Here is a 26,230-nt window from a genome sequence, read left to right on the forward strand (position 1 = left end):
ACAAAAAACAAGCAGAGGGGAGTGTGTTCAAAAGTTTGCTTTTAATATTAACTAGAAAAAACAAAAGTGTTTCCTCCACCCAAGTCTACACAGAATAACTCACTGTCACTGCTGGACAGGAGGTTTCCCAGTGAAGAACAGCAGCTCACTAGAAAACAAACTCTCCACAGTCGCAGTTTATGTGCAGTTGGTCAAAAATAATTAAAAATACAGCAGTTACAAATCAATCAGAAGTAGTAGTCATCAGTAAAACTACACGTTTGTGTCTGAAGGGTTTAAAACTAAAGCTACCACATTGAACGCAGCAGTTGATGTAGAGTTAATGGAACCATGTCAAGAGGAGTTCATTTCAAAGACGTCTTCCAGTCAGAAGGACTCACAAGGGGGCAGAACTTTGGTTCAGTATGATAAAACTCCTTCCCAGTTCTCACTGCCGCCTCACTTTAATATCCTTTACCCTTTACTCAGCAGAGCACATCATCTGTTGAGTTTTTTTAAAATGTTCCTCCACCATCTTTAATTTAGAGTCGTTTCCTCACAGGAAAACAACTCTCCCTTTTTTTGACGTGTGACCTTTTAAAGCTGCTATCGAATATATGGTATTTATCTTCACTTATTTATGGTATTTAGCTGATGGGAATAATAAATAAAGACAGATCTTCAAGTACTTCCTGTTGGCTGTACTGCTTTACAGGAACTGAACTTTTAGAGTTTAAAAAAGAAAGATAGCTACAGTGATTAGTTGTATTTATGAAACTAAACATTTATAGGGGACATATCACACACAATTTAAGGTTGATTGTTTTTCTTTCTGACTTATTTTTGCATGATTTAGAGTTAAATAAATCCTGCAGCCCCTGAAATCAGACAGTTTTAAACCCTTATCAGACATGAGTTCCGTAACTTTACTGGTTTATTAATCTGTTAAATTCATTCAGACATCGGTCGGTTTTCTGTTCATGTTCCTCACAGCTACATTAAGACGCCACAGGAACGGAGATATCAAGTGATGCATAGTTCATGAAAATGCACTAATAAATAAAACACTGGAACTGAACTACCAGCAGGCGTATCAATGTGACCAAAATGACTCATAGCTTTGTGTATTTCTGATTTCCTAAACACTGAAAATTCTGTTATGTGTGATGATAATTTAACAACAACTTTACCAACAGTAGAATAAAAAAATATCCCGGCAGCAGTGATGGAGCTTCATGTTCCTGATGGAGATGTCTGAGATGAAGACAGTTTAAATGAAGTTACCGGCGCTGTTGTTCCACTGATCCTGCTGCTGTTTGATGCTGCAGGTTTTCAATTTTAATAAACTCAAAGGAAAAACTCCTACAAACAACCGGAAGCAACAAATTGAACTTGTTTACATCCCTGTTTACATCCCAGAATACATTCATTTTTGGTGAGTATTATTACTTAAACACTACAAAAACTCAAAATCCTACCAAGTCTATTTGTCTTATTTTTAGTCTTTAACTCATTTTTTCGACACTTGCGGGAAGCAGAAACAAACTCTGGACATCATATTAATAAGGCAGACTTGTTAAACATCATAAAAACAGCAGAGCTCAGGATTCAGAGTCTAAAACAGACGCATCCTCCTGATAAATTATGATCTTTAATTTACGTTTGACTAAAAAGTTGACATTTCATTAGTTAGAGAGGAAAAATAAGTTAATAAGTGGAGAAAAATGAGCTTAAATTCCTATCGTCGGTTCATTCTGATTGTGTCTCACCAACTGTGCAACAATTTCCAACTTCAACAGAGATCCACTCTCCTGTTGTGTTCTCTCCAGTTTCTGAACACAAAGCCTGTATTTTTCCCCCTAACATGTAATGCGGGGAGTTGCATGTCTCAAACAAGTGGCAGCTGCACAGATTTTCTGCACGTTAACGGAGAGATTTGGTGCAGAACAGATGAGCTGAATGCAGATAATATGATGGAGTGAGATAACTGGAATCAATGGGGAGTCTGGCATGTTGACAGCGACGGATTCAGGAGTAGTTTTTACTCTTATATTACATTTTCCAACTTATAATAGCTGCTTTGGCTTTAAACAAAAAACAAGAGGAATTTTTTTTAAATGCATGCTGTTGAATGAGCCTTTCTGTATTTTGTGTTGTTGCATTGTGCATAGTAAGTTAATCCACAGGCTTCAATCACACTGCAAAAACTCTAAATCTTACCAAGTCCATTTGTCTTATTTTTAGTCAAAATGTCTCATCCCACTTGATTTAAGAGAAATTCACTTAACAAGAGACATTTCAGCAGATGGAGGGGCTTGTTTTAAGACAATGCATCTTAAATATCTTGTTAAATCAAATAATCTTGAAATGATCTTGTTTTGAGTTGAATTTTACAAGAAAACTCACAACAAGTTTAATACATCTCAAATTAGGAGGTTACATGAAAGCAAAAATCTATTTTTCTGTGAAAAACTGCTTTTTTTTTTGCATGTCTGGCTTATTTTAAGACACCTAAGCTTGACAATCCTGGTAAAATAGAGCTTAACATAAGTTTTCCCAGCTAATTTTAAGATCTCAAGATTCTAAATATCATAACTTATTTCAAGAAATCTCACCAAGCCATTTTTCACTTGTTCTATTTGCAGATTTTTTCACTTATTTCAAGGTAAAAGTTCCTTGAAATAATTTTTTTTTCTTGTTTTGAGAGGGGCATTTTTTCCAGTGCACTGCAGGCTTAGAACAAAGGTTAGGTGCTGTATATGGTCAGATTTGGATGGAATTGGGGCTGTAAATTCCTGGGTAGGATTTCTGTGGTGCCAATAAATTCACAATGTGAAGGATAACCTCCTTAAACAGTATTCATTATTGACAGTCCGGTCAATATTTGTCCAAAGCTTCTGTCACTGAAATAGGAAATGCTTTTTTAAGATGCATTTTTGCATTGAAGTTTTTGCACAGTTTTTCTTTTGTAATGTTGGATACAATTTGCATTGTTTCTTAATGTCAGTTTTGATCCCCACATTCTTCCCTCTGGTTGCTGTCATTGGTTGTTGTCACAGACAGTGTTTCTGAGCTCCTGAATGGAAACACCTGAAGCATTTTAAACCCGTGTGACTGGCGGTGAAGCTCCGATATGTGACCCTTGTCTCCACTTGTAAAAGTCATTACTCCAGCGCTTCATAGCATCTCTGCGAGCCTCAATTACGGAGCACTTCGGTCACTGTGTGTCCCAAACACCTGTACATCCAGAAAAAGCAAAATGATCAGAATGTGGTGGAGGAGGAGGGGGGAGAAATGAGGGTGATTACTCCCTAAACATCCCCATGCTTTGAAGAGCAGAGGTGGTGGTAGAGGCGAGAGGAAAAGAAACTGTTTTTTCATCTTCATTAAAAGATGAGGAGGAGGAGGAGGACAGAAGTATTAAAAAAGGGCTGCTGGTCTGATTGTCACATGTTGGCCTTAATCCAAGCCTCGACTCATACAAATAAACAGTCCAGACGGAGACAAAGAGCACAGTTTTCCTCCGCTGTCTTTTAAAATACTCAGTGAAAGTTCAGATGACTCCGTAGTCCCTGAGCGACTTGAGCAGCACCGTGTCTTTGATGTCTTGGAAAACTCGTCGGATGTTGCTGGTGTCGGTGGCACAGGTGAAGTGCGGATATAAAGTTTTCGACTCCTCTCTTTTTTCGTGATTTATGGCCTGCAGCTCGTACAACTTTCGAATGTAGTTTTTGGCGTCCTCGGGGTCCTGCCTCTTACCTGTTAGGAGATGGAAGTGGACAAAAAAAACACCAAAACATGAGTTTCAGTTGAATAAAATGACCAATAGTGACCAGGAAATGTTATTTTTAATCATCAGGCTTAAAAAATCATTCTAAGTGACTTTAGAGACTTAACCCTCCTGTTGTCTTCATTTATGGGTAGGAAAAATTATTGTTCCTTCGTCTGAAAAAAAAAAAATTTAAAAAAAAATTTTTAAATATTTTTTAAAAATGACTAAAAATCTTCCAAAACCCCCCCCTAAAAATATCTAAAATCATTACATATTTATCAGTAAAAGCTCAAATATTTTCTTTAAGAACATTCACAAAAAAAATCTACCAAAATCCAATGAAATTTGCTGGATTTTGGTAGATTTTTTTCTGAATGTTCTTAAGAAACATTTTTTTAACATTTCTTTTTTTCCACCAAAAAATGTTTCCCAAAAATGTTGAAAATGTGGAAGTTTTCACTGTGAAAATATATTTTTTCCCACATTTTCAAACTCTAAACGGGTCAATTTGATCTGCAGGACAACAGGAGGGTTAAAGCAGCAAATTGAACATTCAGGATTTGTGCACTTACTTTAATAATCCTGCATGAAGCAGTCTCATCATGTTGAATAAACTGCTCCTTTATAATTTCCCAGCTGATGTTATTTAACTGGATAAACAGCAGCTGCAGCTCACAAGTGCAAATTGAATGAAAACATGATGACAGTCGTTTTTTTTTAGAATGTTTTCTATTACAATAATTGCTACCTAGTTATTACTTGATAACTACCGCCGTCAAGCCATCAGGACGTCGCTGAAGCAGTGAAAATATCCAGTTTGCAGGATGAGAAGCATCAAAACATTATTACAAAAAGACAGCAGGAGCCGGCTGTCCAAATAAGAGGCACAACTAATAATTATTCACGATTAATTAAGTTCATAATTCCTTTAATTCATTGTTGAAGCTGTTTAGTGTCAGACGTAATATAAATGTCCATCAAAAAGTCTCAGCGCCTCTTAGTGACACATCTGAGGCTGTTTTGTTGAACTGACAAAGATATTTAACCCTCTGAACCACACGATCTGCCAGCGGGGTTTGAAAGCCATGTTATTTTTTAAAAATCGTCAAAATTACACCATTTATCAGAGACAGAAACTGTAAAAACAGAAAAAAAATGTCTTATTTTCAACTTTCCAACAGCTCTTAGACTACTTCTCTGTGACAAGCCTTTCTGTCAGTAATATTATCTAAATATAAGCCTAAAATTGTGATATTCTTTTTCAAAATGTGTTCATTCTACAATTCTATCATTTAAAAATTGGGCAGAAATAAACCCTTTACACTAACTAGATTCTTTAAAAGACTAAAAATTCTGCACTCCTTTGCACAGTTCAGAAGCTATGTCAGACTCAGCTGCAACAAACAGTCATGTGGCAAAAATTTCGAGACTTTTCAGTTGAACTGCAGGCAGTGTTTACACAAAGCATAGAGGAGGCAAGCATGGAAACTAGTAGAAAAAATTAAGTAGTGAAATATCTACAGTATGTAAAATTAGCTTTTTGTCAAGCTTTGGTAACATCTGGGGGGACTTCGGGAAACGTTATACATGGTGATTTTGCAAAAATAAATAATCAAAGAAATTTAAATTTAATTAGTTATTTTTATAATAATAATAATAATACTTCATTTATATAGCCCCCGTAAGAACAGCATTCTTGTAGCACGCATATCAAACAAAGCAACTAGGCTGAAGATTGTAAGTTAGAAAGAAAAAATCTAAAAATTAGAGAATTAAAGGCGATGTCACACCAAAGAACTAGGCTGCTAAGACTAAAATAAAGCAAGAGAGAACATATAAAATAAACAGGGCACACTTCACATAAAAGCAGGTCTGTAAAAGTGGGTGATTTAACCCTCCTGTTGTCCTCATTTACAGGTACCAAATATATTGTTTCCATGTCTGAAAAAAACCCCCAAAAATCAGCAAAAAAATTCCCCAAATTTCTGAAAATTTACAAAACCTTCAGGAAGAAAATTCCAATAATTCCTTCAAAGTTTCCCTTAAAAGTTTTATTTTAAAAAAATCCCCCAAATTTGGATGAAAATTCTTGTAAATATTTTCTGAAAATTTGTAAAAATCTTCAAAAAAAATCCTAAAAATATCTAAAGTGATTACATATATATCAGTAAAACTTCTGATATTTTCTTTAAGAACATTCACATAAAAATCAACCAAAATCCACTGAAATTCAGTGGATTTTTGGTTGTTTTTTTCAGCAGGCTCCTCAAAAGCCCAACGAAGATGTTCTCATTCACAGATTTTCTATTTCTGCTGTTAGACAACAGAACGAGTAACATCGTAACAGCTCTTTTTTTTTAATCAGCTAAATGTTTCACCACTAATTTGGATCATCAAACATTTGCTCAGTGTAAGTTTTCTCTAAATGAACACATTAAAAGGAGCTAACCTGTGAAACTGGGGAAGTATTTCTGCAGGTCGGAGGTTTGGATCTTGTCAGCCAGGATGTCAGTCTTGTTGAGGAAGAGGATGATGGAGGTGTTGCGGAACCAGGGGGAATGGATGGTGGTGAAGAACAGAGCCAGACTCTCCTGCATTCGGTTCTGAGGAACAAACAAGAGTCGGATGTTATTCCTGGAAGCAGAAGCTCTCTGAGCTTCAGCTCCAAATCAGAAGAGGAGATTTTATTGTAGATAAAAGAGCTGCAGGAATGAGTTTTTAAAAGAAATGATTTGGACATGAAGAAAGGAAAGTTTAGGTTTCGGTTAAAAGGCGGCGAGGAGTTTTGGAAGCAGTCGGGAGGGAAGTTTTCAGGAGGTCTGGAGCTCACAGACCACAGTGGAGGTTAATGAATGTGCTGCTGAGCTAAAAGTGTCTGAGAGAGATAAACAGCTTAGTGGGAGGAAGAAGAGGAAGAAGGAGAGAGGAGAGAGAACAGAGAAGCTTTCTGGTACAAGACTGAAACCTGCTGGTAGAACCATGACATGACAGACAATGTAGGAACACAGTTAGACATACAAATACAAAGACAGACAGAGATTTATGCTGTTTTATACTTTTCCAGTAAGTTTCAGTGGTTGTACTCCAACATATTTGGATTTTACATTCAAAACATCTGATTAATTCATGAAACTGAAGCAAAAGAGCAGCTTTACAACATGTAGCTCACAGAACAGATGTGGCAATAACATGCTTACATAGAGAACATTACAGTACAACAGAAATAAATACAAAATAAAACATCTAACAACACTAAAACAACAACATTTGTGAACCCTAAAACTCTTAAAATTAAAAAAAATCATCCAAACATGCCATTTATCACAGCCTGAAACTGTAAAATCAGAATCATCAGACTTTTAACCTCCAGTAGTCCTTGAACTAATCATGTGTTAGTTCCTTAAAGATTAAATCATGTTCCATTAAAATCTGTTTACTCTACGTGTTTTATTTAAAAATATGACCAAAAATAAACTGTTTGCATGAGTAAAAACAAAAACAGGTGCTCCTCACACAACTAAGAAACTGTTAATGGCTAAGCTGTGATTAACAGCCACATAATTCAAGTTTCAGGATTTCTCGGCTGAACTGCAGTCAGTGTTTACACAGAGCATAGAGGAGACAAGTATAGAATTCATAATAATGAAATTAAATGCACCTCTGATCTACCTACGTCTGAGTGCATTTGAGTCATGAGTGAATCTGAATAAATGTATTCTGTAAACATGTTAATCAAGGCAATGCACTGATAACTTGTTTAATATGACTATTAATAAAAGCCTTTGAATTGTAAAAGGAGCCTAGACCAGATAGTAAACTATGTTGCTATTATTTTGTCCACCTCCTGCAGCATCAGACTAAGAAGACTCTTTAATGACATTAGGGTTCTTACGATGGTCTCTCTCTCCTCTAGAACCTGGTCGTACTCGCTGAGCGAAGCCAGGAAGATGAGCGACGTGACGTTTTCAAAGCAGTGGATCCATTTCCGACGCTCCGACTTCTGACCGCCGACGTCCACAATCCTGCCAGAGACCAGAGGAGGGAGGCAAAAGTTAGAAAAGAACTTCAATTATTCCTCAAAGTAAACATTTTCATCCCCGTGGTATCAATCTGGAACAATTTAGGATGACATTCCCCTTTAAAGATGATCCCAACAGCTGGGGATTGTAATGCGTTTACAGTTTAAGAAACCACATAGAGAAGAAATGTGTGAGAATTTACACACAATATCTGGTGTTTTACTTTACATTTGATTGAAGCTTGTTAACAGCCAAGTTGGATGAACAGTAAAGGACTTGCACACTGTTTATACGTTGTGACTGTGGCAGTTATATGATTTCTACAGGATTCATTTGGTATAGGAGGAAACACACTCAAATCAAAACTGAATTTCAAAGCTTTTTGTCATAGTTTTTGGGGGGGGGGGGTTTGGTTTATGGATATTAATTTTGATGTCTTTAAGTCTGGTTAAAAAGCCTCAAAAGCCTGGAAACTGACTATTTAGTAACTTTTTACTTTAATTTCTCTGGTTTTACAAAGAAAATCTTCAATCTTGTCATAGACTAAGGTTTCAAATTTTAAGAAAAGAGTACAGAAGCAAAGGGATGAAACTGTGGTGCTTTTTTAAACCACTGCATGGCACCATTTGAGAGTTAAAACACTATTAGGAACAGAAATGACAGACAACGTGACTGAAACAGTGGAATAAAAGACAACAATGTTCACCAATCAAATGTAAAGACTCAATGTGACGGTAAACTCGCTTTTTACTGTTTCTCTGAAGTCCTTAGCAGGTAATTATTCACAAAAACATAGAAATTATTGCACTGTAGTATCTAAACCTGATTAGAATTAACTTATTCCAACTGTACAAGCCATTTAAGTTACTATTTTTCATACAGCACATTAAATTTAATAAAGAATATGATTGGCTTTTATCGACCGACACGGTTTAGATATTTGTGGTTAAGACCTTGTAGTGGTATTTTTGCTGTGATTCTACCTGACGAGTTTACATATGAAGATTAAAATCCTACAAAGTGATATAAAATACTACTTTTATGTCATCTGATTCTGAAACATATTAAAACTGAGAATCTACAGTGTTATTACATAGAAAGAATAACCTAACTAATATGATAATGTAGCTGAGACCCACAGCATTATAAATAATGGAACTTGACCTATTATAATAATAAACATTAATATTATGAGCCTATAGCATTATTAACCCTCCTGTTGTCCTCATTTACAGGCACCAAAAAATATGGTCTCCTTGTGTGAAAAAAATCCAAAAATTCAGCAAAAAAATCCCCCAAATTTCTGAAAATTTGCAAAACCTTCAGGAAGAAAATTCCAATAATTCCTTAAAAGTTTCCCTTTAAAGTTTTATTTTTTAAAAAAATCCCCCAAATTGGGCAAGAAAATTCTTGTAAATATTTTCAAAAAATGAGTAAAAGTCTTCCAAAAAATCCTAAAAATATCTAAAGTGATTCCATATATATCAGTAAAACTTCTAATATTTTCTGAAGAACATTCACATAAAAATCAACCAAAATCCAGTGAAATTCGTTGGGTTTTGGTTGATTTATTTGTGAATGTCCTTAAGAAACATTTTTAACATTTCTTTTTTTCCATCAAAAATGTTCAAAGATTTCCCAAAAATGTTGAAAATGTGAACATCAGAAGTTTCACTGTGAAAATATATATTTTTTTCTACATTTTCAAACTGGACAGAACGACACGAGGGTTAATTATTTTGCCACCTGAGATTGTATAAACAAGACAGTTTGCATTAAAATAAGCTCTATGTCATGCCTTTGTGTTTAGAACACTAAGTAAATATGAACCTATGACTTGAAACCTTTCATTGTTTAACAAATAAAATAATGAATCAATGTTTTACAAAATTTTAGTGGCATTAAATATCTGGGTCATTCCATCTCAAATCATTACATTTCTACTCGACCGTCTCCGATTTGCCTGAAAAATCTTTATCATAAACTATAGACATAAATAAACATATCTGTAAAATTTTGGTTTAATATATGTAAAATTTTCCAAGATAGATTTTTAAATGTTCGTATTAAGCTAAAATTTCACAGATACCATTTTAAATATCAAGGATTTATGATTTTAAAAAAAGTTTAAAGCAAATCAGAGAAGGTCCCGAATGACTGAGATGGAAGAATACATAAGACAAAAGAATAACTCTGTTTTTTAACTCAACCTTTTAACTACATTTTTTAATATGTTTGATAGATTTGAAAGCCGCCTTTAGTCCAAATTAGCGAAGACACAGCTCAGATGCTAATTAATGAAATGGAATTGGTTTTCACTGCTTATGTTTTATGTTATGTTTATTTTAGTGTGTGTTCTTTGAGCTGTATGCAAGACACAATACTAAAAACTTCATTTATACAATCATTTGTGAAATTTGGTGAGCTGGAGAGCCCAAAACATCAAAAATAAAAGTCAAAATGCTTCCTACATGTGTGATGTGATATTGACACACATAATGTACTTGTACATTCCATTTTTTTCCTACCAGATGTTATATATATATGTATATGTATACATGATTATATTATGTATGATTATACACGATTACACAGTACCTGGTATCAAAATGTACACTACAGTTCAAAAGTTTGCGCTCAATTAGAAAAGTCCTTATTTTTGAAAGAAAAGCTTTTTTTCCCAATGAAGATAACATTAAATGAATGATAAATCCAGTGTAGACATTGTTAATGTGGTAAATGACTATTCTAGCTGGAAACAACTGATTTTTAATGGAATATCTCCATAGAGGTACAGAGGAACATTTCCAGCAACCATCACTCCTGTGTTCTAATGCTACATTGTGTTAGCTAATGGTGTTGAAAGGCTCATTGATGATTAGAAAACCCTTGTGCAGTTATGTTAGCACATGGATAAAAGTGGGAGTTTTCATAGAAAACATGGAATTGTCTGGGTGACCCCAAACTTTTGAACGGTAGTGTATACACATATTTGCACATTACTTATTGTACTTTTTAAAATGTCTGACTGTATAAATGCACTGACAGGATTGCAGAATATTTTTTGTTATACATATGTTGTTTGTTATATATATTGCCATGGCAATAAAGAAATTCGGTTCTATTTACATGGTTTTCATAGAGGATGATTGGTGCAAAGTCTCCCATAGATGCAACACGTCACTTTTCTAAAGTGAAACTCTCATAAAAACCTCTTTCACTGTCTCTAAAACTCAATGGGAATTAACCCTCATGTCGTCCTGCAGGTCAAAATTGACTCGTTTTAAAGTTTGTAAATGTGGGAAAAAAATAAACTTTCACAGTGAAACTTCTGATGTCCACATTTTCAACATTTTTGGGAAATTTTTGAAAATTTTTTGGTGGAAAAAAGAAATGTTAAAAATGTTTCTTAACAACATTCACAAAAAAAACCTACCAAAATCCAACGAATTTCACTGGATTTTGTTAGATTTTTTGTGAATGTTCTTAAACAAAATATTAGAAGGTTTACTGATATATATGGAATCATTTTAGATATTTTTAGGATTTTTTTTGGAAGATTTTTACTCATTTTTTGAAAATATTTACAAGAATTTTCTTGTCAAATTTGAGGGATTTTTTTAAAAATAAAACTTTTAAGGGAAACTTTTTGGAATTTTCTTCCTGAAGGTTTTGCAAATATTCAGAAATTTGGGGAATATTTTGGCAGAATTTTTTAAAATTTATTTTCTGACAAGGAAACAATATTTTTGGTGACTGTAAATGAGGACAACAGCAGGGTTAAGAAAAAACATGATCAGCGTGCAAATATTTCCCTCCTTTTTGAATAAAAAACTAGAAATATATTAATTTGGATGGGGCATTCATTGCTAAATAATTATCAGATGCTTTATTTTGCCATTTGATGGTTTAGATTTATTCTTTCTTCTCTCCTGGTTGTTTTAAAAGCAGGTGTCGTTTCATTTGGGAACACAGCATCCCTCTTATATAAGTGAACTTTGGATCTCTGTCTGCAGTCTGAGCCTCGTCCACATGTTCAGGATAAAACCCACAGAGCGTCACCTCTCCTCCCAGCAGGAGCTCTGCACTGATTCAACCAGAAATCTGATCCTGCTGCGTCTAAACAGGTGTGACAGGACAAAGGCCGCCACCACAGTCAATAGTATTTGTTTTCCCGGCGCAGTGAATAGTGTCGGTATTGGATTTTGTCCCTGCAAGAGGCTGGAAATTTAAGGATGAGCCACCTTAGCGTGATGGTCTTGATGGTGAAGGAGTAGTCGTGGATGCCCGTGGTGGGGAATCGAACCCGCAGCACGTCCTGTTCTGTGGGGATGTAGTCCTGAGCAGAGATCCGATCCAGGTTATTCATGTAGCTGCAAAACAGAGAAAGTTTTACTATGATAAAGTCTGCTTCTGACGCTCCAGGAAACCTCCAGTAAAACATATTGCCTCTGTTTGCTTTACAACCAGCCTGGACCGAGGAGAACAAACTGAAGATGTGTGATGAATAAGCGATGATAAAAAAACAAACTGTGATTAAAACTAGACGAGGGCAGAAGGACGAGGCCACACTGTGTGCAGAAGTCAGCCTGGTGTTGATACAAGCCGTCATTAGCTAACGTTGACCGGCTGTCTCTTATCGCAGCGCTGCGATCAAGCTGCCGAGTAAACACAACAGAACGGAGATAGAAAGGAGAGAAAAGAGGAGCAGGTCGAGGCTTTGTTCTGTGACATCTGAGACACTCTGAGGCTCACACCTACTGAAATCTGCTCAGCTTGATTAAAAACACAAAAAATACAGCCAGAGGGTAACTTTCTGCTGTGACTTATAAGGATTTTGATCATTTTAGTTGCTTTATTTCCTCATACACTGCAAAAACTCTAAATCTTAACAAGTCTATTTGTCTTATTTTTAGTCAAAATGTCTCATCCCACTCGATTTAGGATAAATTCACCTAACAAGAGACATTACAGCAGATGGAGGGACTTGTTTTAAGACAATGCATCTTAAATATCTTGTTAAGTCAAACAATCTTGAAATTATCTTGTTTTGAGTTGAATTTTACAAGAAAACCCAAATAAGTTTAACCCTCGTGTCGTCCTGCGGGTCAAAATTAACTCGTTTTAAAGTTTGAAAATGTGGGAAAAAAATCTATTTTCACAGTGAAACTTCTGATGTCCACATTTTCAACATTTTTGGGAAATCTTTGAACATTTTTTGGTGGAAAAAAAGAAATGTTAAAAATGTTTCTTAAGAACATTCACTTAAAAATCAACCAAAATCAAGCGAAATTCGCTGGATTTTGGTAGATTTTTTTTGTGAATGTTCTTAAAGAAAATATCAGAAGTTTTACTGATATATATGGAATCACTTTAGATATTTTTAGGATTTTTTTGGAAGATTTTTACTCATTTTTGAAAATATTTACAAGAATTTTCTTGCCAAATTTGGGGCATTTTTAAAAATAAAACTTTTAAGGGAAACTTTTAAGGAATTATTGGAATTTTCTTCCTGAAGGTTTTGCAAATTTTCAGAAATTTGGGGAATTTTTTGGCTGAATTTTTGGATTTTTTTCAGACAAGGAAACAATATTTTTGGTGCCTGTAAATGAATTTTTAGCATGTCCGGCTTGTTTTAAGACACCTAAGCTTGACAATCCTGGTAAAATAGAGCTTAAAATAAGTTTTCCCAGCTAATTTTAAGATCTCAGTATTCTAATAATCATATCTTATTTCAAGAAATCTTACCAAGACTTTTTTCACTTGTTCTTTTGGCAGATTTTTTTCACTTATTTCAAGGTAAAAGTTCCTTGAAATAAGTTTTTTTTATTCTTGTTTTGAGAGGAGCATTTTTTCCAGTGTACACTCCTTCATTAACTCATGGTTTGAACAGGACTCATTTCTGTGCAGGGGATTTGCAGAAGCCTATTTTTTCCTCAGACCACTTGAATTAAGAACTCTTTTGAGGTTTATGTGGAAATTTCACCCAGTGATGCCCCCCCAAAAAACTGGGGTGTGAAAGGCATCTTTTTAAAAAAAGTTTTCAAAACTGCATCATTTATCAGAACCAGGAACAGTAAAAACTGAAATAATCTGTGGATTTTTCAGTTCAATTCAATTTTATTTATATAGCACCAATTACAGTTTAGATTGTCTCAAGATGCGTTACAGAACCCATATGCCTGAAAGAAAACTACACGTGACAAATTAACATTTTCCCATGACTTGTGTGATTACTACAAAATGCATTCCTTACTTTAGAACTTGAAAACATCCAAACAACGTTTTTTTTATTGTCTGTAAAGCCAGCCACTTATTCACTACTTCAAGCTAAAGGACAAAATACGATGCAAGTTTAGGAATGTTCTCCGTCAAACACATCAATTTCAACAAAGGAGTTTTCTTTTTATTATCTTGCGTTAACAAATGTGTGAGGCAGAAAACATCTGCGATCCAGCGGGCCTGAGGACCAGAAATGAGCTGGACAGTTGATGACCAGAGTCCTCCTCACTCCTTCATCCATCCGCTTCGTGTACGAGAAATAAGACCCTAACCGGTGAAGAGATGTTTGTCTTGTGTTGTGTAAATGGTAGTCAGGGAAGCTTTGGCAGTGGAGTTTTTCCCTTTCTGACAACTCAGATGAAGACAAAAAACCTGAATGCTGGTTAAGGTCAGATTAACACAAGGCTAAAAGTTTAAAAACCTAAGTGAAACATCATTCTGACAGTCACACAATATTCTAAAATATCCGCAGTGTACCTGTTGGCAACTTTGAAAGCCATGTGAGAAATCCATATCTGTACTACTGTACTCACTTTATTCGAAATGTCTCACCTAAATCATTTGCTTGAACCAAATTGACAATATTGACATTACTGTGTTGAAATCTATTTTCACTTTGACATGAAAGAGTCTTTTTGGGGGTAAATTCTTGTCAAAAATTCAGATAAAATTGACAGTAATTGAAAATCACTAAAAGGAGAAAACTTTTTAAACAGCTTTATAGGCACCAACAAGTGAGGAAATAAGTGGATTCTGTTATATTCTGTGGAGTCACTAAGTAAATATAAAACATTTCTGCTTTTTAAGGTGCATTTCCTTCTTTTTTTCATGGATATTTAGTAGGGCTGGGACTTTAACGCGTTAGTTTCGATTAATTAATTACAACAAAAATAATGCGTTAAATAAATTAATGCATTTAATCACACCTTTCTCAGTTCCCTTATTTGTGGCACACCGGTAACACTGATAAACACTCCAGCCCAGTAGGTGGCGCTAATGAACCTAAAGTCTGTCTGCAGCATACGGTCTATGGTCTGCAGTGAAGAAGATACACAGGAGTGATGTCAACGTGGAAGGAGGTTTGGTGAACAGAGAAGGAAGGTGAGAACACATTGAGCTTGTTGGGAGGAAAGTTTTCTTTTAAAAATCTTCCTGATGGCAGCTTGGATAAAAGGTTGTTTGCAAATTGTGCAACAACGAGTTTTCTGATCACCTCAATGTAAAACATGTTGCTGTTAGCACCAGAGCTAACGTTAGCTATGACAGTCCTGCTAACAGTGTAGCCATCCCATAATAGACCACTTTAGAAGACACTGAAAGTGCTTTAGTTTACAAAAAGTCATAAAATGTTGAATATAATCACTATAACTGCATATGAGTTTGCAGTAATATGTGAATGTAGCAGACAGATGAAAAATGCAGATAAATAGAAATGAAACTAACATTTTTGTGGTTTAAGTTTTTACTCTGCCAAAGAGGCGGAGCTTCGACGGAGTAATAAGTTAAACCACAAAAATATCTGCCTTTTAATAACTTAATTAGAAACGTTTAGTTTACGAAAAAATGTTTTTGTTTATAAATAAAAAATGAAAACAACCATCAAAATGACACCATTTATCGACCCAGAGACTATGAAAACAGAATGAATCTGTGGATTTTCAATTTTTTGAAGCTCCTTGAACTTCGTATGCTTTTGTTATGTGCCATACAGTGGAAAAAAACAAACTAAATCCAGGCTTTAAATCATCCAAATCGCTTTTTTTTCTATATGTCCCATTTTAAAATTGTATTAATTTTATAAATTTTAAATTATAAACACGTATATGTCTGTTCATTGATTCAACTGTCAACCAAAATTTATTTGAATTGAAAATAATTACTTATTGTGTCAAATATTACTTTTTGACAATGTGATTAATTGTGATTAATTAATTACAAAGCCTGTAATTAATTAGATAAATTTTTTTAGATTTACACATTGATTCCTGCGTTGTGATGTTTAATCATGTGACAGAGTCTGATGAAGGTGTGGTGAAGCGGCGGTACTCACTACTCTGTGGAGTCCAGCAGCTGGTACTCGCAGCGGCGGCTATAACACACCCGGATCCCCGAATCGGCCCAGAGGCGGCGGATGGCGTCGACGTATCCTCGATCCAGCTGAGTGACCTGCACTGTGTTCACGTCCTGCAGCCAGTTGGCGTAGACCTGCAGGGCAGCGAGAGACGGTGAGAGTTTATTGCTACAATTATTAAAAAGTTAAAATAGAAGAAAGTTCTCTGTGTGATTAGTCCTCCTCTATGTGGCTTTTTAAAATTTATTTATTTCAGACATGCCACAAGAACAAAACGACCGAATCTAATCCAAAACCTAAAATAATGTCCGAAAACGAAGTAGGATGAAATTTAACTTTTTTTAAATTCATTTTTGAAAGTTTATTTTGAACATTTCAAAAAAAGAAAGAAAACAACAATAAATAACTTTCGATCAAAGAAGTCAAAACTTCTCTTTACACAAATGATTGTAAATCTATTCTTCATGATTCTTCAAAATACCATTTCCAAATAATAACAACAATAACAACAATAATAAACGTGAACATCTTTTAAAATAAATGTACACCAATTTATCCATCTACATTTATACAAAAGGACAAAGATAAAGGACTTTTTGACATTTTTTTTACTGCTCATTTTGAGATGATCATGCAGACCATTCAGTAAGTTAAACTGATTCTTCTCTTCATGCTGCTAGGAGCTAAACAGCTTTTAAAATTTCCTCTTAATTCCTAGTTTCCAGTGTTGCTTCTCAACGGTTGACATCTGTTATCAGGAGGTAACTTGTTCTTTGCTTTGCACAGTCAACAGTCAGTTTGCAGTTAAATTTAACTAAATCAATACATTTCAAAGTATTTGCTTTAGCAAACAACATATTAGTGTGCTCATTATATCCAACATTATGTACCATCCTTACAGCTTTTATTGGGTATTTTTTGTTTTGCTTGGCTCAAAGATTCATCCTGTGTGTGTTGATGGTGAAAGATGGTTCAGATATTTATAGAGCTCTGTCTCTGCTGGGTTTGACTGTAATCCCACAAATCTGATCTGTTCATGAATGAGTGTCATGTGTGATCAGGTGAGGTTCTGCTGGTGGATTTGTGCGTCTACCTCGTTCTCGGCATTGGAATAGGGGATCCTGAGCATCCTCATGGCTCCTGTCAGGGCCTTGATGGCAGTGAAGATGTTCTGGAAGATGCATTTGGCGAAGGTCATCCTCTCCTCCGGGGAGAAACCTTTGCCGTGGATGATCCTCATCTGTCGGATGAAGGTGGTTTTCCCGCTCTCGCCGGTTCCTGAGAAACCAAGGGGAGAAATAATAAAGTATCAGTCAGTTTTTCTCCTTTCGTTGTTCATGTCCACCCTTCTTCTATTTGGGTTTCTTCCAGTCCAAAGACAAGAAAGTTGAGTTAAGTGAACTGAATTAGAGGTTTATAAAACAGAAAAGTGACAAAAAACGACTGTTTTACTACTTCAGAATCATTAGCATTATTAAGTCTTACTGTTTTCTTATTTTACTTTAATTATAATTACTCCACCATGGAATGTGGCACAGTTATGTGACGGTCGGTCTACGTTTGTCCGACACAAGGACCAGGTAATCGCACTGCAAAAACTCAAAATCTTACCAAGTCTATTTGTCCCACAGTGACCTTTGGGAAGGAAGGTGTCATCTGCTCATTTTATTCTAGTGGACATTTGTGTGGTCTTGAGCTGTGGCCAAAAATGTGTTTTCTGGGTCATGGTGACTTTTGATTTTAACCACCAAAATCTAATCTCTTCTTCCTTGAGTCCTAGCTGGTGTTGGTGCCAAATTGAAGGAAATTCCCTCCAAGTGTTTTCCAGAATGGGATGAACCCTCCTGTTATGTTGTGGGTCAAACTGACCCATTGTAAAGTGAAAAAATCTTTAGAAAATTGTTAAGTCTTTTTTTCGGTATGAAACTTCTGCTTGGCTTAGTAAGTGTTCACAACATATTAAATTAAAATGGCTCTTGTCATGTATTTGCAAACCCACCCTGAACAGAAGTGTCTTGTAATTAACACAAGACACTTCTTCTGTTCATCACATCAACATCACTCCATAAAAAGAAAAAAATTCAAAATGTAAATTAAAAAAAAAAAAAAAAAATCAATTTCATGTAAAACTACTGTATTTTATATGTAGGCCTTTCCAATGTGCATGAGATAAAGTTTTAACGTGCATTTTAATGAAAAATGACTGAATAATCCTCATTGAACCTCGATCTGTGAGACGTAAATAACACCACTGCACTAAATATTGATTGAAATGGTTACTAATGGAGCTAATAATGAGACAGAAAAAATGTTTATTGGGATTTTTTTGATAATTAAACATGCCCCGGGTCAAAGTGACCAAGGAACATCATTACTGTTCCTGAGAAATGAACTTAACAGGATGGATGACCCAAAAACCAAACGCCTACACTGGGAAAAATGCTCCTCTCAAAACAAGAAAAAAAACTTATTTCAAGGAACTTTTACCTTGAAATAAATGAAAAAAGCTGCCAACAGAACAAGTGAAAATGGCTTGGTAAGATTTCTTGAAATAAGATATGATATTTTGAATATTGAGATCTTAAAATTAGCTGGGAAAACTTATTTTAAGCTGTATTTTACCAGGATTGTCAAGCTTAGGTGTCTTAAAATGAGCCACATATGCTAAAAAAAAATTGCAGGATTTCACTCAAAAATTGATTTTTGCTTTCATGTAACCTCCTAATTTGAGATGTATTAACCCTCCTGTTGTCTTCATTTATGGGCACCAAAAAATATTGTTTCCTTGTCTGAAAAAAATCCAAAAAATCAGCAAAAATATTCCCCAAATTTCTGAAAATTTGCAAAACCTTCAGGAAGAAAATTCCAATAATTCTTTAAAAGTTTCCCTTAAAAGTTTTATTTTTAAAAAAAAATTCCCCCAAATTTGGCAAGAAAATTCTTGTAAATATTTTCAAAAAATGAGTAAAAATCTTCCAAAAAAAATCCTAAAAATATCTAAAGTGATTCCATATATATCAGTAAAACTTTTAATATTTTCTGAAGAACATTCACATAAAAATCAACCAAAATCCAGTGAAATTCGTTGGGTTTTGGTTGATTTATTTGTGAATGTCCTTAAGAAACATTTTTAACATTTCTTTTTTTCCACCAAAAAATGTTCAAAGATTTCCAAAAAATGTTGAAAATGTGGACATCAGAAGTTTCACTGTGAAAATATATTTTTCCCACATTTTCAAAATTTAAAATGGGTCAATTTTACCCCACAGGACGACACAAGGGTTAAACTTATTTCGAAATTTCTTGTAAAATTCAACTCAAAACAAGATAATTTCAAGATTGTTTGACTTAACAAGATATTTAAGATGCATTGTCTTTAAACAAGTCCCTCCATCTGCTGAAATGTCTTTTGTTAAATGAATTTATCTTAAATCAAGTGGGATGAGACATTTTGACTAAAAATAAGACAAATAGACTTGCTAGGATTTTGAGTTTTTGCAGTGTACATCCACGGCTGTCAGCAGAATAAACTGTTTCCACTGAGCTGCTAAATAATTCCTTTCAGTGATTAGCGAAGAGGATCAGGAAGCTACAGCATCCTTTCTCAGCTACTTATGTTGTTATATAGATGAAAAGCTTGAAGCCCTTAAAGGCAATTCGGTAAACCGTAGCACAAGAACAAAGAAACTGACAGATCCTGTTCGACTGGATGGAGCTCTGAGACTGTCTGAGCGCTTCAGTTTCAGAGTCAACGGAGGGGAAATGCTTCTGCCGGAGATGAAACAAAAGAGGAAAAAGTTGAGTGATCTGCCACAACATTAAAACCACTGACAGGGAAAGTGTTGATTATCTGCTGCGATACCTGAGATGTTAGCATTCCTGTGGATGTTCATTTGACAACTACAATGAACCAAGACAAAAGTTTAAGTGAAATCCACTGCATTTTGGTTGATTTTTTTTTTTGTGAATGTTCTTAAAGAAAATATTAGAAGTTTTACTGATATATATGGAATCACGTTAGATATTTTTAGGATTTTTTTTGGAAGATGTTAACTCATTTTTGAAAATATTTACAAGAATTTCTTGCCAAATTTGGGGGATTTAAAAAAAAATAATAATAAAACCTTTAAGGGAAATTTTTAAAGAATTACTGGAATTTTCTTCCTAAATGTTTTGCAAATTTTTAGAAATTTGGGGGATTTTTTTGCTGATTTTTTTGGATTTTTTTCAGACAAGGAAATGATTTTGGTGCCTGTAAATGAGGACAGCAGGAGGGTTAATACATCTCAAATTAGAAGATTACATGAAAGCAAAAATCTGTTTTTGAGTGAAAAACTGCTATTTTTTTAGCATGTGCGGCTTATTTTAAGACACCTAAGCTTGACAATCCTGGTAAAATAGAGCTTAAAATAAGTTTTCCCAGATAATTTTAAGATCTCAAGATTCTAAATATCATATCTTATTTCCAGAAATCTTACCAAGCCATTTTTCACTTGTTCTATTGGCAGATTTTTGACTTATTTCAAGGTACAAGTTCTTGTTTTGAGAGGGTCATTTTTTTCCAGTGTGACAGTCCTGTTCCCGCAGACTGACAGTAATTTTCTATAACTCCATGCAGCGACACAGGAAATAAGAACAGCAATAATTCAATATTATTGTTTACTGGAGCTGTGCATCGTTGCAGGATTTCCTCTCCAAACCTGAAACAACTCATCTGTATTTAGTCTACTGAAAACGGACTGAACGTGGAGTCACTATGTGACATTTATTTTGTGAAACACTTCCTCTAATGTTTCAGCTGAATTTACAACCGGGGTTTTTCCACAATAAAACAATAAAACACTGCAAGGAACTGATTAGTTGCCAAAAGGAAACAAATCAGCTGCACTACTGCTGAATTTTTGAATGTTTAAGTAATGTACCATCTTTTAAAAAGTGGAAATTAGCTTGTCTTTTTTCTTTGCGTTACTTTGTTGTAACTTAAATATCTTTCAGTCTTGGACCAAAAACATGAAATATTCAATAGATTATTAAACAATGAATAAAAATTCATAGTTGCAACCTTATTCCATAGTTTTGGTTTGTTTGTTTCCTTTTTCCACATCTAAATTATTACTTTTTTGTGATTTTAGAATTTTTTTTGCATGTTTGAAATCTAGTACACACTATTAGGATGAAAAATAAAGGTTTAATCACTGGTGGAATATTGGAGTAGACAGAAACTTTGACATTTTTTGACCAAATTTGCACCATCATATAACTGGATTGTATTAGTCCATCACAGCAGGGTTGTACCATTAAAGACCAGGTGTACATATCAATGAAACTGTAATATGTCTGGACTCTAACTACATTATTTCTCAAGTTATAGCACTTTAAACATTGCTCCACAGATTGCTACGAAGAAAATAGTGCAAAAATTGACATTTTTTAAGAATTTTGAATATCAAAACTGTCACTGATGACACATGTGTAACAACATACAAATGCAGAGAAAAAATCTAGTAAATATGAGATGATCAGGTGTGCACTTTTTTATGTGACAATCAGCGTACATTTGTCCGTCTGTCCGTCTGTCTGTGTGCAACATTACTCAAAAATGGACTGATGGATTGGGATGAAATTTTCAGGAAAGATTAGAAATGACTCAAGGACCACCTGATTAGATTTTGTCAGTGATGCAGCTCATAGTCTGGATCCACGGATTAGTTAAAGATTTCTGTATCATTGCAAGATAGTGGCACTGTAGCTATGACTACAAATGAACACTACCTCAGCTGCCTGCTGACGATCACATGATTACGATTCTACTCACCTTTGCAGACTAATCGGGATTTATTCATTGGAAATGATCCAAGGAACAACTGATTAAATTGTGGGGGTGTTTCCGAGTTCCATCAATTCCAGACGCCCACTACATATTTAGGTCACGTGATTCAGTACCCCTACATAATGTACACGTGCAGAACACACGCCTATGCTCAGCGCAGGTCATTTAGTTTGTGGATACATCTATACTAATTGGACACATTCTATGTTGTTGTGATTTCTGCCACGTTTTTTTTTCAAGATTTCAGCCGTCGGAAATGATACGTCTGAACAGCCTTAGCAGAGTACTGGGCTCTCTGAGTGCTTTTCTTGTTTAAAAATGTGGTAAATTGAGGTGGAATGACAGAATAAATGAAGGAAATGACAAAACAATAAGAGCAAAGCGCTGCCAAGTAGTCTAACCAGCTGTTAAACAGGCCTTTAGGTCTGTGATCTGCAGTTTTGAGGTCAAACCGATCCCACTCTGGACCATTCTTCACATACTCATCTGGTGACACATGCTTCACATAGTTCTGTAAGCTGTCTGCAGGCCACCAAACAGGCCGGGCAGTTTGCATCTGAATACTAGGTGTTCCTGCTACTGTCTTGTCAGATTTTAGGTGTCGCCTAATGTCTATCTGATCGGTTTTATTTGCTCCGTAGCTTCCCTGTGCAGCAGTGTGATGTGCAGGTACTGACCCAGCAGCAGGATTTTAATCTCCCGCCTCTTTTTCTTCCTCTCACGCCTCAGGATGTCCTCGATCTCTTTGTGCACGCTGATGGTCGTCTTGTCCTCCTCCGACAGGCAGCACACACATGTGCGTCGACACCACAGCCAGCAGCCGGCCATCGCTGAAAAACTCTGGAATCAGACTGTAGACGGACAATCAGCTGTGATCTGGACCGACAGGAAACTCACCGAGAATCTATCTGATTAGGATTTACTTCATAGTAGGCCTGTTGGAATTTATTCTGACACATCAGGTGTTAACTTTAACCCTCATGTCGTCCTGTGGGTCAAATTGACCTGTTTTAAAGTTTGAAAATGTGGAAAAAAAATATATTTTCGCAGTGAAACTTCTGATGTCCGCATTTTCAACATTTTTGGGAAATTTTTGAACATTTTTTGGTGGAAAAAAAGAAATGTTAAAAATGTTTCTTAAGAACATTCATAAAAAAAATCAACCAAAATCCAGCGAATTTTGCTGGATTTTGGTTGATATTTTTGTGAATGTTCTTAAAGAAAATATTACAAGTTTTACTGATATATATGGAATCACTAGATATTTTTAGGACTTTTTTTTTGGAAGAATTTTCTTGTCAAATTTCGGGGATTTTTTTAAAATAAAAATTTTAAGGGAAACTTTTAAGGAATTATTGGCATTTTCTTCCTGAAGGTTTTGCAAATTTTCATAAATTTGGGGAATTTTTTTTGCTGATTTCTTTGGATTTTTTTCAGACAAGGAAACAATATTTTTTGGTGCCCGTAAATGAGAACAACAGGAGGGTTAAACAGTGTTTCATAGTTTTACAGCTCAGTATGCAGCCAACAGTCTTCAGTTTGTTTAATTAAGTGAGTAATTTGTGCCAAAAGCTCCGGTGTTGTGCCAAAAAAAATTACTATTTATTATATAAGGTCTGGGTGACAAGGGTAAAAAATGAGTACAGCTATAAAACAATTTCATAAAAACGTAGAAAGAAAAGTGAGAAATAGAAATATGAGTTTTCTAAAGATGTATAACAAATAGGAAGCAGTAAGATATGAGATAGACTGACATGTTAGCAGATAGAAGTTCATGTACCAAACTTCATCGTGCTCATTTTCAGACATTCTTTAAAGGTTTTTGGTTTCTTTCTTAAAAATTTTGTGTGATTATTTTTATTTTTTTGGCCGTTACGGTATTCTCACATGTCTGTAACAGATCAATGAATAAATATCTTCGTCTCCACCTGCATTAATCTGGATCAAACAGTCATAATGTGCAAATATACATTAGTTTGTGGTAGAAGGCACACTAAGACCAAAGAAATGTTTGCAGTTTATAGTGCAGTCAGGTTTGATATTTCCATTACAGGCAGAATTAAAGTACTGTTTCTGATTTTCAGGCTGCATGTGTTGATCATGTCTAATATATTTATTTATATTTGGAAATTAGACTGTAATTAGCATGTTTATGGATGAATTTTATCAATATAACGTAAACAAATGGGATGTATTTATTCAAATATAACCTTAAACATTGAACTCAAGTCATTTTGATGCGTTAAAAATAATCCAGTCACTTTTAGCGAGTGGAAGCTAAACTTTTAAATGTTTCCATAGAATTGCAGGATTTCTGAAGTGTAAAATGAGGCTAAAATCATCCTTCCAATTGTGTTTTTGGGACCTCAAAGTGACTTTTAAAAACTCAATAGCAGTTGCAAACCTAAATGTGAAGAGTGAAACTAGTTTTTTCAGTGAAATACTTCAATAAGATGCAATTTCAAAATAAAATCCTGAGTAACAGTGATTTATCTGGGAAGAGATACTGATTCTTCATGGCTGTGAAAAATGGGTTTACAGTAAGGAAAAATATTCAAGAAAGAGTCTAAAACTGCTCATCAGATTGTATTTATGGGCATTAAAGCGCTGAAAAGTGACATTTAAAAACTCAACAGCAGAAATGTCACAAAATATTACTGCATGTGAATTGCCAATCTCATTTTGAAGCATGAAACTTGTTTTTAACCAGTGAAATACTTCAATAAAATGTCATTTCAAAGTAAAACCTGAAAAATGAGCCAACGGTGAGGAAAAATGTGCAAAAAAAAATGCTCAAAAATTGCAAATTTAACTGTGTTTGTGGGCCTTAAAGTATTCAAAACTGACATTTAAACACTCCACAGCAGAAATTTCACAAAATATAACTAAAGGTGAATCACAAACCTCATTTTGAAACATAAAACTGTTTTTGTTTTGTTTTATTTTTTCACCAGTGAAATACTTCAAGGAGAGTATATTAAGGTGCCATCTGACTGTGAAAAATGGGCCTACAGTGAGTAAAAATGGCTAAGAAATGCTCAAAAACTGCTAGATGGACTGTGTTTGTGGGACTCAAAGTGTTTAAAAGCGACATTTAAAAACTAAGCTGCAGTAATTTCACAAGCAGTGAACCATAAAGCTCATTTTGAAACATGAAACTTGTTTTCACCAGTGAAATACTTTAACAAAAGACTATTAAAGTGCAGTCTGTTTATTATCCGGATATCGTTTTTTCATGATTGTGTAAAATGAGCTAATAGTGAAGAAAAAAGTGCAAGAAACGCTCACAAATTGCTCATCAGACTGTGTGTATAGGCCTCAAAGTGTCAAAAAAAATACCCAACAGCAGAAATTTTCACAAAATATTACTGTGGATGAATCACAAACCTAATTGTGAAGCGTGAAACTAGTGTTTCCCAGTGAAATACTCAATAAATTTGAAATCCTGAGTAACAGCTGTTTATCTGGGAAGAGATACTGTGATTTTTTTTCTTGTAGTATGTCCCAAATGTGTCGAACTTAATTTAAGGGTTGAATTTGTCGTTTAAATCTGTTCCTCCTGCATAAAAACATCAAGTTTGGTTATATTTTGGCACAGTTACGCACTGTTTTGGCACAATTACGCACTGTTTTGGCACAATTACGCACTGTTTGGCACAGCTCTGCTGCTGAGTGGACACAAAAGGACAGAAACAGAAATCAGTTCTCACCTCCGATCTCGCTGTCAGACTCTCCGGGGACCAGCAGGTACCTCTGGCTGCTCTGCTCGGTCCATGTTCCTGCTCCGGTTCCCGGATCCTCCTCCACACCTGCGGGCCACTACCAGCTACTGTCTCCGGAGCGCATGAACAGCGTCATTAGCGCACACCGAGGCGCACTTTAAGCAGACTTCCAGCTCACGCGAACCAACCTGCCGCTCGGGAAAGTCCACCGCCTACTCAGGAATGTGTCCGTGATCCGCTCACAGCTCCCCGCATCTGGAATGCGCTCAGGGCGCCGCCGCGGCAAGACAGCGGCAAAAACCGCAGCCGCGCCGGAAGTGAGGCGCTTCTGTCTGGAAAATAAAAGCATAAAGTTTGCACTGGGGTCAGCTTTATGTAAAAATCTACAATTACTGATGATGCATATTGTCCTTATATACACTGTCAAAAGTTTTAGAACGCCCCAATATTTGCATTTTTTCACTGAAATTCAAGTTGTTCAAGTCCAATGAATAACTAAAAAAAGCACAGAGGTAAATGTTGAACTGCCAGAGGTTAAAATAAGGTAAGGTTGCT

The 26,230-nt window shown here is 35.2% G+C and overlaps 1 protein-coding gene across 1 annotated transcript; it reads right to left on the bottom strand.

Annotated features, from left to right (window-relative positions):
* Window positions 1-22: 22 nt before the first annotated feature.
* On the bottom strand, window positions 23-25,919 carry LOC111564932 (guanine nucleotide-binding protein subunit alpha-11-like). The gene is made up of 8 exons (XM_023264813.3): window positions 25,664-25,919; window positions 22,631-22,804; window positions 17,217-17,401; window positions 16,103-16,257; window positions 12,015-12,143; window positions 7,644-7,773; window positions 6,201-6,354; window positions 23-3,738 (listed from the first exon to the last, which is right to left on the bottom strand). The coding sequence occupies exons 2-8, from the start codon at window positions 22,779-22,781 to the stop codon at window positions 3,533-3,535; spliced, it is 1,110 nt and encodes a 369-aa protein (XP_023120581.1). The 5' UTR covers window positions 22,782-22,804; window positions 25,664-25,919; the 3' UTR covers window positions 23-3,532.
* Window positions 25,920-26,230: the final 311 nt, after the last annotated feature.

Source organism: Amphiprion ocellaris, chromosome 2 (genome assembly GCF_022539595.1).
Source record: "Amphiprion ocellaris isolate individual 3 ecotype Okinawa chromosome 2, ASM2253959v1, whole genome shotgun sequence".
In the NCBI taxonomy this organism is placed as follows: domain Eukaryota; kingdom Metazoa; phylum Chordata; class Actinopteri; family Pomacentridae; genus Amphiprion; species Amphiprion ocellaris.

Excerpts from the sequence above, each read along its gene's own strand:
- LOC111564932 (XM_023264813.3), bottom strand. The coding sequence starts at position 22,781 with ATGGCCGGCTGCTGGCTGTGGTGTCGACGCACATGTGTGTGCTGCCTG. Across the intron at positions 17,402-22,630 it reads GATTAAAATCCTGCTGCTGG|GAACCGGCGAGAGCGGGAAA; the intron begins GTCAGTACCTGC and ends TTGGTTTCTCAG. Across the intron at positions 12,144-16,102 it reads CTGCTGGACTCCACAGAGTA|CTACATGAATAACCTGGATC; the intron begins GTGAGTACCGCC and ends TCTGTTTTGCAG.